At 41.4% G+C, this 14,210-nt stretch overlaps 1 protein-coding gene across 8 annotated transcripts in view; it reads right to left on the bottom strand.

Moving 5' to 3' along the window:
• Nucleotides 1–214: 214 nt before the first annotated feature.
• Nucleotides 215–14,210, bottom strand: part of nt5c2.L (5'-nucleotidase, cytosolic II) — a 96,519-nt gene continuing 82,523 nt past the window's right edge. For 6 of the 8 annotated variants that reach the window (XM_041568489.1, XM_041568491.1, XM_018241675.2 and 3 more), the window contains 9 exons: nt 13,043–13,084; nt 12,403–12,447; nt 11,797–11,904; nt 11,438–11,504; nt 10,208–10,378; nt 6,723–6,774; nt 5,382–5,442; nt 4,081–4,257; nt 215–2,684 (listed from right to left, as the gene is read on the bottom strand). In XM_041568489.1, the coding sequence (XP_041424423.1) occupies nt 2,427–2,684; nt 4,081–4,257; nt 5,382–5,442; nt 6,723–6,774; nt 10,208–10,378; nt 11,438–11,504; nt 11,797–11,904; nt 12,403–12,447; nt 13,043–13,084 (981 nt within the window). In that variant the 3' untranslated portion in view covers nt 215–2,426. 8 annotated transcript variants of the gene reach the window in all.

Raw genomic sequence — 14,210 nt, 5'->3', positions numbered from 1 at the left:
CCCAATGGGATTGTCTAACCTGCCTGTAAGATATCTGACCTGTAGTACCATTGATTGTCGCCTGGGAACAGGAGGGAGATACAGGAGGGAGATACAGATCTACAGAGTTGAAGCAAATGCTTCAACTACAGTTGGTGGCACTTAGAGGGTTAATGCTTATGTAATAGTGTAGGTGATGTCATTTCCGGACGACACACAAATAACCGCACGTATATAGAATGCAAGTTTTTACAATTTATTGGTTATACAGTAAAATATGATTTACAAACTGGTAAAGAGAACAACCCCAAACTGGAATATGGAAAACAAACACTATTAACGGGTCGGCTGGCGAGTCTCAGACGCCACTGACAATTAACCCTGAAGCTCTATCATTGACTGAAATATATTGTTGTGATTGCGCCAGTCCCGTGACTTGTAACTGCCCCGAGGCTACTCATTGTGCTACTTTCAATGTCACCTGCCTGTGCTTTCCCAGCATGCTCTGTGAGTCAATTTGTCCTATCGGAATCCCCCCCCCCGGCAATATGAAGCTTCACAGACAGAGTTTGGTCTCTGCATTGTCTGTACAACTGAAATATTTTTGTTTTTAGTTATTTCAGTAAATAAACTAGACAAACTCTAATACAGGAGTTACGTATATCCTTACGTTTAAAAAGCAAAAGCTGCGGTTTGAACTCCAATCAGAATCAAGTGCAACAGGAAAGCAGTGGCAACTTCTTGTAGGAGCCAATAGGCTTCGGTGCTACACCTTTCCTGGGATTGATCACCGAGGAGCCCTTCATCATATTAATGGTGCAAATGGAGGAAGAGGCTATGGATCCAGTAATGTGATCCAGTAATGTGAGCATGATTCTCTAGGAGGGAACTGTGAGGACGTTTTGCCATTGAAAGACTCTCTATCGATACCAAGTGCACTGCTGTTCCGGATAATAACAAAAATAGCCCCATGGCTGCATTGCTTCCGAAATCTCAGCCGAGTGACAACTCCATTGGTTTAGTTACCCAATCAGCAATGATGGGATCTTGTCGGTGGAGCTTAAAACGAGCAGGTGATAATATTTTGGATGTGCTGTGACGGAACTAAAGGAATTCCAATATCAGGCAGAAACACAACATATACTCAGCACTATCAGTTGGCAGAAAATCGGAATAAAAACAGACTTGTGCTATAAACTATTCCAGTTAAAACGCAATTCAAAAAGAAAAGTCAAATCAGCTCACAGCTTCTCCGGGTCCCAACGAACCCACGGAATTCACTAAAAAATAGAAAAAAAAACAAAAACAAAGAAAAAAGAACACAGAGCGAATTGTATGATAGTATAAACATACTGATAATGGAATATACTCTCAATGCCAACACACGGGGGTTGCTTTATTTTGTTTGGACCTAAAAAGCCTTTAAAAATCCTTAAAGGGGAAATATTCCAGGCATCTGCATTGCTTTCTTAAAGGGGAACTCTTCCAGGCATCTGCATTGCTTCTGAAATAGTTCAAGAAAAGCTAAATTTGAATTTTCAGTCCCCTTTTGGGCATGTACCAGAGCTGCATTGCATAGACGTATAAGAACAGTTGGCTGCACCTGGGGAAACAAACTTTCCAGGTGTAACAAACCAGCTGCTTTCCGACTGCAAAGTAATTGTGCTTTTGCACTAGGGAAATAAAATCACAAGCTATAGGGAAAAAATATAGCAAGGAAAGAAGCAGATTTAGCATATCATACAGTCTGTTTGTTTTTAAAGACGCTTTTCTCTGTGCGTTTTCCATGCCCATTCCAAAGCAAATTTGAACTCTTTGGATTTTAACATGACAGCTCAGCAATAGCGAATTCTCCCGATGGTCTTGAAAAGGCAGAAAAACAGCATTGGTTAAAAAAGAGAGATGGGATCGGCCCTGGGCCCCCGGCATCAGAATGGGTAGAAATGTTGCTTAAAGTATATTATTATAATTACATTATTATTTTGTGCAACAGTTTAGTATATTTATGAGAGATGGCCACTCTGCAGCACTAACAGCTCCAGCCGCTGGGAACGGTCGTTCAGCTTCGGACATCGCTCGGATTTGGATTCCCCATTTCTGTTTTTCCAGGGGTCTCCTCTGTTCTATGTTTGGCCCTAAGAAAGTAAGATGATGGCTGCCGCTAAGGTGAAATCTGAAGCCCCCCTTTGGGTTGTTAGAAATACGGATCGATTCCAGATGAGAAAGAGAAGAGTGGGGAGTGAATACTGTGCTGTGTCTCCCAGAATAGAGAGCAAGCGATTCCTTCATGCACTTGCACGGAAATGCACGGGAAACAATAACAACGTGCAAATGTCTCGGATGGGAATAGAAAACTGAACTGCAGGAGCCGCTCAGTTACACGTTCAGTACATATCTGCTGGTTCAGCACGGCAGTAAGAAATATCCTGTGTGGATATTCCATTGCTTTATTCTTCTTCTTCCTCCTCTTCTTCCTCCTCCTCCTCCTCCTCTTCGTCGTCATCTTCATCGTGGCAGTGTGTTATTTCCCGGGGTTTCTGTGGGAAGAGGTTGGGTGGTTTAATCTCGCTGATGGAGCGGGTGAGATGGTGCCGCTTGAATTCGGAATCCTTGAAATCCAGAGAGCACCTGTTGCGAGTGGCCATTGGTGACTCTGATTCATGAATGTCCACATGAGCGTGTTCCACGGTGGATTCATGGGGCATCTAAAACAGAAGAAGAGCAGAGCACAAGGTGAGAAGTATGGCACCGACGTATTGGGTTACTTGTTAAATGGAAAGGTCAACAAACAAGAAGATTTCTGCCATCTAAACCCTAAATATGAATGTGGCTAAAAAATGACATATTTTATATACTGAACTTATTGCACCAGCCTAAAGTTTCAGCTTCTCGAAAAGCAGCAATGATCCAGGACTTCAAACTTGTCACAGGGGGTCACCATCTTGGAAAGAGTCTGCGACACTCACATGCTCAGTGGGCTCTGAGCAGCTGTTGAGAAGCTAAGCTTAGGGGTCGTCACTAATTATCCAGCAGAAAATGAGGTTGGTCTGTAATATAAGCTGATGCTACAGGTCTGGTTATTACATTCTGATGCTAATTGCACTGGTTTCTGTTCTGCCATGTAGTAATTATCTGTATTAATTACTAATCAGCCTTTTCTTGTGACATTTCTATTCTATGTGTACTGTATATTGTGAGTGGGTCCCTAAGCTCAGTAAGTGACAGCAGCACAGAGCATGTGCAGTGAATCAGCAGAAAAGAAGATGGGGAGCTACTGGGGCATCTTTGGAGACACAGATCTTTACTGCTAAAGGGTTGTGGTTGCCTTGGGCTGGTACAGAAGCACAAAACATAATGTACAACATTTCTAGCTACTTCTTTAGTTAAGCTTTAGTTCTCCTTTAAGCCTGGGTGCAGCGCAGCGCCCATTCAAGGGAGGACACATTTTTCAGTTTATTGTACAGCCCAACACACCTATTTAGGTGATCAGATCTGGTCACCCATTTATTGCCAATTATTGTTTTTCTTTTTTTCAATTATTATTATTATAAGTCTCCTGACTTGTATAAAAGCACTCGGCCTGCAGACTTTATACAGTCATAGAACTCCTAATCGATAACCTATATTTTAGGCTCTGTGGGGCAGGGATTTGCCACCTACCCAGTAGCTTCTTAATTAAACTATATGTATATGTATTTATTGCAGTATTTGTTCCCACTATTTGTAAAATGAATGACAATGTACATTGTGGTAGCCAAACATTGCCACCTATTGGGCATTTGTGCTACTGATTTTCTCAAAGAGAAATATGTTTTTCCCTTTTTTTCTTTGGATTTATTAACATGGTGTTTAGTGTACATATTTGATAGCTATTAATTATGGGCAACAAGTCGAATACACCCTCTTTCACTGCTTATTTGATTGAATGCTGCCTGGTAGACATGAGCAGCTTTCCCGTTTCTGGAGAATAAGGCACAATGCCATTGACATGTGTTACATAAATCATAGGGAGACATTTGTAGCACACGCTTCTTTCTGTCTCTGCACTCGTGTTTGGGGAATGGAGGGAGCCAGTAAGAAATTATGTAGGGAGGTACTCACCAGGACATGTGCAGCTCTGAAGAGGTAACTGAATGGATAATACAGAAGATTGATGAAAGATGCTGCATAGAGATCAGCGTAACGCATCACCTGACTTGCAAAGAGAGTCTGTCGGGAGCCACTGCGGAACAAGCTCCCCATCATCCCGTAGCACATGTCCATGTCATGTGTCACTTTCTGTACAAAAATACAGGCAAATAAAGAGGAAGAAGTGAACAGAAGTTTTCTACCTTTATTGCATCATTGCACCGATTATCAGTGGTTTTCAATTGAATGGAGCGACAAGACATGGAGGGGGTACCGTAGAAAAAGGACCTGTGGGACCCCATGAGATGGAAAAGCTTCATTTATGGAAGAGAGAGGGATTTGGTCAAGGAGAGGATCATGGGCAGACTGGAGCTTGGGAGTAGTGATGTGCGGGTCGGGTAAAACCCGCTCTCCCTCAACCCGCGCCCGCCCAACTTCTGGGTTCCTTTTAGAGACCCGCGACGACCACACACGTCTATAAAGGCCTCCCCACCCAGAGGTAACCATTGGACTAATAATTAGGGGCCTCCTGGCGGAAGGAGTCCGGCTAACTTAGTAGTATTGGGCCCGTGATTAGTGATGGTGGCTGTAAGAACGAACATAATGCAAATCTTAAAGGAAAACTATACCCCTAAACAATGTAGGTCTCTATAAAAAGATATTGCATACAACAGCTCATATGTAAAACCCTGCTTCATGTTAATCAACCATTTTCATAATAACATACTTTTCTAGTAGTAAATCCCCTGGGATCGTACGATTCACAGTGCACACAAACATACCAACAAACTATACTTGTAAGGTCACATGAGCCAATTAACAGACAGAGTTGTGTCTTTTGCTTCAACACTTCTTCCTGTTACAGTTAGAGCTGCAGTATTTCTGGTCAGGTGATCTCTGAGGCAGCACACAGACCATCACGAAATGGTGGTTCAAGGCAAGAGATGTAAAAGGGCAATATTTACTTAAATATATATTCCAGTTGGGTATGTCACTTAATATGATATAAACTATCTTTTGCTCAAGTGTTCATTTTGGGGGTATAGTTTTCCTGTAAGAAAAAAACTAAAGTGCAACTTTGTATGAGGTCCCAGTCTGTTTTGTGTTCTAAACTGTTGCTTATGAAAAATAACATCCACTGAAAAGATTTTTGCATGCCGATATGAAACGCTGCTTTCCAAATTGGTGTATAAACCGTGAGTGCTTGTCGTTATACTGGGTCTCATAACAACCCCAGGTGGGTGGGGGGAGGTCTACATTTTTTTCAACATTACCTTAACACGCCTCTGGATGGAGCTGATATCTGGCCGTTCATTGCTGCTACTGTCCAAGTGCCTAAGAGTTAAATTGACAGAACACTTAAAATGCATACGAGGCTTCAAGGGGAAACATTACAAATGTTAAATAAGTCTACATATTATCTTCTGTGGTCCACTATCCTGCCCTCTGACCCCAGGCAAATATGTGTGGCTAGTTATACTGTATGTGTTTTCAGACTCATGGGCAGGCAGTAAAAAGCATCCGATTTATTTAGTACTGAGAAGGCTGGCCCCCGAATCTGACAGATAAGCAGTACCAATGCTCGCCTAGTACAGAAACCCCCAGTGGAAGCTTAAAGGGATTCCATTATGATTTTTATTGTGTCGTTTTTATTTCTAAATTACACTGTTTACATTGCAAATAATTCACTCTACAATATAAAATTTCATTCCTAAACCATCAAGTGTATTTTTTTTTTAATTTAGAATATTGATGTGTAGGTGCCATCTCAGCTCATTTTGCCTGGTCATGTGCTTTCAGAAAGAGCCAGCACTTTAAGATGGAACTGCTTTCTGGCAGGCTGTTGTTTCTCCTACTCAGTGTAACTGAATGTGACACAGTGGGACCTGGATTTTACTATTGAGTGTTGTTCTGAGATCTGCACACAAACTTCCAGAACGAATAATTCCACCGGCACACAGGTCTTTAGTTGCAAGCATGTTGCATCACGCAATTATCCCTGCTTGCAACTAAAGACCTGTGTGCCGGTGGAATTATTCGTTCTGGAAGTTTGTGGGTTTCCGAAGCCCTCTCGGCCAGGCACCGGGCAATATACGATTTGGAGAGCCAGGGTGTGCAAGCTGGTAACTATATCTTGTTCTTAGATCTACCAAGCAGCTGTTATCTTGTGTTATGGAGCTGTTATCTGGTTACCTTCCCATTGTTCTTTTGTTTGGCTGCTGGGGGGGGGGAAGGGAGGGGGTGATATCACTCCAACTTGCAGTACAGCAGTAAAGAGTGATTGAAGTTTATCAGAGCACATGTCCCGTGACTGGGGGCAGCTGGGAAACTGACAATATGTCTAGCCCCATGTCAGATTTCAAAATTAAATATAAAAAAATCAGTTTGCTCTTTTGAGAAACAGATTTCAGCGCAGAATTCTGCCGGAGCAGCACTGTTAACATTTTTTTCCCATGACAGTATCCTTTTAATGGCAGGATTAAGCAGAGTAATCAGTGCTATGGTACACGTTCTTTATTACCCTGTGTGCTTTGTGTGTGGCTTATCAGTGCAACGCACATCCCCACAGGTGAATACGTAAAGCTGCAATAAAACACTCCTGCGTCACGACTTACTTGTACAACTCAGCTAAGAATATATCCAGGCTCTGGAGCTCTTCAAAAAGGGCTGTTTTAAAACGAAGGGGAAAAAAAAGCGAAATATTGAGCAAAGGCATTTGGCTTCAATATATAAAAAAAAAAAAACCACAATAATGCCTAACATAAGCACTATATAGAGAGAGACAACAGAAAGAAAAAGACAGAGCAGGACTTTTCTAGGACACAAAATAATGACAATTATAGAAGTACGGATAAAGGGGAGCACTGTGTGGGGAGACAAACTGCCCGAATCATTACAAGCACAAACGGACGTTAACCCTTTTGCTGCCGTGGACACTTGAAACAAGTACAGTCTGTGGCAGTAAGAGAGATAAGAAGAGAAATGGCTCTGCTAATGTGCAAGCTTTACCCGGAACATTACATGCCAATCATAACATGATGACTGAGCACAGTCGGGGCACATTAACATCGACATGGAAACAGCCAGAATGGAAGAGAACAAAAGAGAAACGTAAGCGAAAGAATGGCAGCGAAAGGGGAGGGGGGGTCGAGAACTAAAAAGCGAATAAAAGAGATACACTGTAAATGTGCAGATATATTTATATAAATATATATTGAGTATACATTTTATCTGAAGCAGCACTCAAATAGGATTGAGGGGGGAAAAAAATAAATCTTACTTTTGGCACTCAGCAAAAAAGGTTGTGGACCCTTGATGAGGCACCTCATGCACATGTGATGCTGCAATCCTATGTAGGGTTAAAGTTCCTCTGGGTGACATGAAAACATGTCCTGCACAATATAAATATTTTAACCCTCACCCCTGCCATCATCATGATTTCACCTGAACACCCCAGCAGGCATTAGAATGTGCGGTTACCCAAAAAACCATTACATGTCTTACTTCTGTAACTTACACGTGTATATTCCCTGTATTTCTGCTACAAACCCCAGTTACCTTATTACCTGCACTCACAAGCCACCTCAGCAGCCATGTTGCTTTTAAACTGCTTGTTTATTAGTGGGGACAATTTGTTTTTCGGTCTGTAAATTGGTTTTGCATTATTTCCGTGAAATAGATCCTGGTACAAGAAAAGCCCCTTTAGTGGCTGCAACGAACATCTCCCACTATCCTTTCAGCTGCTGGGAGCTGAAGTTCAGCAATCAGGTCACAAAATAATAAGGTAACCGGGAGTTTCAGTATGTATAAGGCACAACGAGTACATTCTTTGGCTAGCAACTGTGACGTGATACAAACTTCCAGGTGAGTGACTTCTGCTCCGTTTAGAATGTGACAAACACATTCAAAGTCCTAAATCAGGTATAATTAGGTATATAGATGACACCTCAAATCCTCTCTATAGGCCATATCGAAAGTACAGGACAGGGTGCAAAGTGCTCCCATGTGCTTATCCCATGACCACAGCCTTGTCCATGTTCGGCAGCCCTGTAATCATGAGGGGCAACCCCTTAAATGACTCTTAGCTTGTGTGTCATTTAAGAAGAATGAAAACTACTAGGGATGCACCGAATCCAAAATTCGGTTCGGGATTCATCCTTTTTCAGCAGGATTTGGATTTGGCTAAATCCTTCTGCCCGGCCGAGCCAAATCCGAATTTGCATATGCAAATTAGGGGTGGGGAGGGAAATCCTGTGACTTTTTGTTTCCCCCTTCCCCACCCCTAATTTGCATATGCAAATTAGTATTCAGATTCTGTATTCGGCTGAATCTTTCACAAAAGATTTGGCCGTTCGGCCGAATCCAAAAGGGAGGGGAGGAGGGATAGAGGAGCAAACTGAGCATGCTCAAGCCCTAGCCCTGGAGATTTATGGTGAAAACAGGAAGTCCGATACAGAAGCCCATGTATACACAATAGAAGGAAAGAAATGTGATGTTTCTTTTGACAGAGGACTCAGAGCAGCATTACTTTGAGGGTTTACTGGTGTATTTATATAGACCTTTCTGATAAATCTTACTTCATTTTAGCCTTTCTTTCTCCTTTAAGATTCACAATATTCATTGAAAGGTGCAAAGGGCAGGCTGCGCTGAAATCCCCTGGATACAAATGCTCTGTATTTGAGCACTAAGTTGTGTGATTTTGGGAAACTGATAAATTACCCCTTTAGGAATCAAACAAACTAAGCAGCTGAACTATGAACTGTGGCTGGAATGGAGCACGATTTCACCCTCATACCTCCCAACTGTCCAGTTTTCAGAGGGACAGTCCCTCTTTTGACAGCTCAACCTGCAGTCCCTCGTTTGTACTGGAAAGTCCCAATTTTCTCTGCACTGAACAGCCAGTACAAGAAACAACGTTTCTAACTTAATTGGCTTTTTGCAGAGAGTCGAGAACTGCCACAGCTACAGATAAGATAGTTCTGTAACAATTTAGAGATAAGCAAATATTAATTGTAACAATATAAGATAACCGGCCTCTTGGGAGAAGCAGCCAGACACTCCCATTGTGGAAGTTTGTATCAATACACAGCACTTCAGCAGCCAAATAAGGTACTGGAGTTTTTATCTTCTAACAGAAATACCAGGTCACTGCTATAAGACAAAAATAAAAACAGAAACAAAAAGTGTTGTTAAAAACAACATTCAAATTTACAATATCAGATTTCATATACAACTATAGCTATACAGATAACCTGGATTTGTAACAAAGTGTGATGCTACTATCACTTTACATAGTATTATATACAGAATATGGAGATCAAAATCACACACACACTGATAAAATGACACACAGTGTTCAGTAACTTTATCTTCCTGGTCTATTCACATTGGAACTATACTGCGTATGTATATAATGTAGAGAGATTGTCCTCACCAGCTCATTTAAACAAATGTACAGAAATGTTCCCATTGCCTCTAACTTCCATTCTCCTCACATAAACCAAGATAAGAGGATGCAAGCTAACACTACCACCCCCCATGGATGGGATAAGCTACCACTGGAGGTCCTACTGTCTATGAAATAACGTTTCTACAGAGGTTAATTATGTGACTAATTAGCTGAAGTATAATTGGCTCACACACACACATTGGGGTTCATTTATCAATACACGGCAAATCTGCCCATGGGCAATTACCTTTAGCTTTTTAAAGGCAGCTACAAGTAGAACAATGAATATAGAAATTTGATTGGTTGCCATTGCCCATGGCCAAATTTGCCTAGTGTTGATAAATGACCCCCAATTGTTGGGTAAAGTGCCCTGATCTGACCAGTTGGGCATCAGTCAGACCACTTGGCAGATATACACCAACATACTGTTCCGATTTCTCTAGTTTTGTGAAAAATGTTAAATAGGAGGACAGGATCCTCACTTGTTTGATCATCTTACACAAATGCTAAAAACTGCAGAGACATAACCCATTAGGGAATGCCTGATGGAGCTCGAACGCTGAAAGTGTTGGAGCCCATTTCCCTGATTGTGTGAAGTTGCTACTTAATACTTCCATGCTGCATTCATTTAAACAATATGGAATGCCTTACAGCTTTTGTCAGTCCAGACGTGAAGTTCTTGTGCCAGCTCGGGAATGACCAGGAATGTTCTCCATCCCTGTCGCTTCTTCGATTTAAGAATGTCGCCAAAGATGTGATCACCAATATACAGGATATCTTTTCCTTTTGCACCCAGCAGGTCACACAAAATATCAGAGGAACCTGGATGGCAACATTAAAAGGATTCTGTCATGATTTTTATGATGTCGTTTTTATTTCTAATGTACACTGTTTACACTGCAAATAATTCACTCTACAATATTAAATTTCATTCCTGAACCAGCAAGTGTATTTTTTTAGTTGTAATATTGGTGTGTAGAAAGAGCCAGCACTTTAGGATGGAACTGCTTTCTGGCCGGCTGTTATTTCTCCTACTCAATGTAACTGAATCAGTCTCAGTGGGACCTGGATTTTACTATTAAGTGCTGTTCTTAGATCTACCAGGCAGCTGTTATCTTGTGCTAGGGAGCTGTTATCTGGTTACCTTCCCATTGTTCTGTTGTTAGGCTGCCGGGGGAAAGGGAGGGGGTGATATCACTCCAACTAGCAGTACAGCAGTAAAGAGTGACTGAAGTTTGTTAGAGCACAAGTCACATGACTGGGGGCAGCTGGGAAACTGACAATATGTCTAGCCCCATGTCAGATTTCAAAATGTAAAAAAAAAAAATGGATTCTGTGGGAGATGGCCTTCCCAAATTCAAGCTTAAGTACATAGGTGCTTCAAAGCAGATTAACAATAAACATACAAAAACAACACTTCTGTTCTTTCCCTCCACCCCTACCCGTTATCACTTATTGGTACATTTTTGTAATGATCATTATCACTTTGAAAAATAATTGCCATAATTTGTTACTTAATTTTCTTTCCATGCTGGAACAATTTGTTCCATTGTGTAAAAGAATTGACCATTTCCTCTCCAAATGCAGTTTACATCAGGAACGAATGATTCAGAAAAGAGTTAATATGCAGTGCTGTACATGAGCTGCCCTGAGCGCTGACACCAACTGAAAATCAAGGTGTGACTGCTCAAAGCAGTCAAAGACATTCTGATGTCGATTTGTAAACGCGCTCCTAGCAGATAAGCATTGTTAAATAGTAAAAAAAAAATCACCCTGCTGGGATTGCTTATGGATTCTCCAGTTCAATCTACCATCTCACATATCTCCAGCATGATTTTCCAACATAATGTCCAAGGTTAGAGCTTTACACACAAACCTTACCTCCTGAATATACAATTCCATGTTGTAAAGGACCGGTGTAGGTACCGATTTTCAGTTTGCCCGTATTCTGCATTGGGAAGAAATACTGGAAAGTTAAATCCCTGAAGAAAAGTCCTAATTCAAACGTCAAATTAGTCTTTCCATCAAGTGACAAAAGGGGGCAGCAAAGTTACAGATACAGTTAGAGTAACTGTCTGGATTCGCATACAGGGCCTTATTGAAAGGTGATGAAGTGTTGATGATGCCAGTAACCAGAGCCCACATTAAATTATACTGCAAGGCGGACAAACAAAAACACCAATACGTTTACCTAGCACGGTCTCAATTTTCATGTCAGTGGAGTGTAACCTGGTACTTACCGTATCCACTTGCCGTAACACTGTTCCTTCTCCAAAGAACAAGGGCTTGCGAGCATCAACTAATATAAGGTCAAAATAGGACTGCCAAACTCTGTGAGAGCTGTCAGGCTGGAACGGCAAAAGAAAATCATTATAACAAAGCTATTCCTTATCACTGAGCCATTTCTGTTAATATGAGAGTGTGCTGCAATGAGCTGTCAGCACTTCAGAATAGAAGTATATACAAGCAGCATGCATCCTCGTGCCATAAAGTGTGGCAAGTGTTAACCAGCATAAAATCAGCTTGTTTTATGTGTTTTTTTTTTTTGGTCACTGATTTTATGCTGTACTTTCATCGACATGTTTTTAATTTCCACCAAGTTCTTCCAATGTTAAACTGTTAATTTATTATGGTGCCAACCGTCACTCTGAAAGATACCACTGTCCTTGCTTTGAGGCTAGTAATAATTATTAGTGATGAAACTGGATGGATCTAGAGGGAAGTCTGAAAGGACAGATAGAGAAAAAAAAACTAAAAAGTATATGAGACTTTTTACTTTTTCTCTTACTAGGAACACAGTGTAAATCACATAAAAGTAAACGAGGGTCGGGGGGGGGGGGGTATACCTTTACACAGCCTCTTCTCCCAGGCAGCATCTGTGCATTTTCTTTCTTTGGTTTAGGAGAGAGACAGACAAACACATAACTGTCGTCTCCTTGTGACATGTCTCCTCTCCATGCTGTCTGACCCTGCTAATGTGCATGTCCCCAGCACTGGCACAGCTAACCTTTAGTGCTGCAATTGTGACTTCACCCTGGCTTTATAATACAAAGCTGTGGGGATAGTGTGTTTATAGATATAACAGTTGCACTTTAAGGAAGACATGGGTACCTTATATTATATAAGTTGTGGCTGGATGCCCTTCTTATTGATCACTGGCCAATTGGCTGTGCCCAAAGGCAGTTTCCTATGCACCTTATCTTCATTATAGTGACAGAGAGTGTGGGTGCAGGTGCTTGTGACTAATGCAAAAAAAAGAAAAAGGTTTTTGCAATTCACCTGCCTTTGCTCCACTTCCTCAAGCCATGATAACCAAGCCCCTACTTCTGCCAACCATTTGCCGTAGAAATTGCTATTGTGTATAAGCTTTAAGCAAAACGGTCGGTGGAGTGGTATTTAAAAAATTCCATGGGCTCACACTAAAACTTGGTTAAAATAGGAAATTGCCGGTATCACAATGTATGACTAATTTTATTTGCACATTACCTTCGGTCCGTGTGGCAAGTCAAACAAGTAAGTCATGATTTTCTGTAAGGGAATAATAAAAATATAAATAATTAGCATTTCACCCTAAATGTGATCAGTAGGCACGTAATCATTGGTTTCAAAAATTAAAGGTGGCCATACACGGGCAGCTTATTGGCCCGTGTATGGGGCCACCTGATCGAGATCTGGCCGCATCTGTTCGTTGATGAGGTCCCGCGATCCGACCGCCCGTTTCCCAAGCGTTAGGATCCGATAGTTGGGCCCTAGGGCCCACGATCAGATCAGCGCGACATTGCCCACCTCAAGGTGGGCATATCGGAGAGAGATCCGCTCACTTGGCGACATCGACAAACGAGTGGATCTCTCAGTGTACCTTAAGTCTGTATGTGATATCTTAAAGGGATTGTTCATCTTTAAATGAACTTTTAGTATGATGTAAAGACTTATATCCGGAGACAATTTGCAGTTGGGTTTCATTTTTTATAATTTGTGGTTTTTGAGCTTTTTATTCTACAGCTCTCCAGTATGCAATTTCAGCAAGCTTGTTGCCAAGGTGCAAATTACCCTAGCAACCATGCACTGATTTGAATAAGAGACTGGAATATGAATAGGAGAGGCCTAAATAGAAAGATGAGTAATACAAAGTCGCAATAACAATACATTTGTAGCTTTACAGACCATAAATCCAAAACTATAAAAAAATAAATTCCAAAACTATAAAAAAATAAACAAAAAGACCAATTGAAACGTTGATTAGAATTGGCCATTCTATAACATACTAAAAGTTAACTTAAAGGTGAACCACCCTTAAAAGCAGGGGTCCCCAACCTTTTTTACCCGTGAGCCACATTTAAATGTAAAAAGAGTTGAGGAGCAACACAAGCATGAAAAAGTCCCTTGGGGTGTCAAATAAGGGCTGTGATTGGCTATTTGGTAGCCCCTATGTGTACTGGCAGCCTACAAAAGGCTCAACTTGGCACTATACTTAGTTTTTATGCAATTAAAACTGGCTTCCAAGCCTGGAATTCAAAAATAAGCACCTGCTTTGAGGCCACTGGGAGCAACATCCAAGGGGTTGGAGAGCAACATGTTGCTTACAATATAGTCCTGCATCGGGTCGGGTACCCGCAGAATACCAGCAAGATGGTCAGGTTTTGGGCCTGATTGT

Source organism: Xenopus laevis, chromosome 7L (assembly GCF_017654675.1).
Source record: "Xenopus laevis strain J_2021 chromosome 7L, Xenopus_laevis_v10.1, whole genome shotgun sequence".
Lineage (NCBI taxonomy): Eukaryota > Metazoa > Chordata > Amphibia > Anura > Pipidae > Xenopus > Xenopus laevis.
Note: the sequence above shows the minus strand (reverse complement) of the source record. Positions and strands in the feature narration are given on the sequence as shown.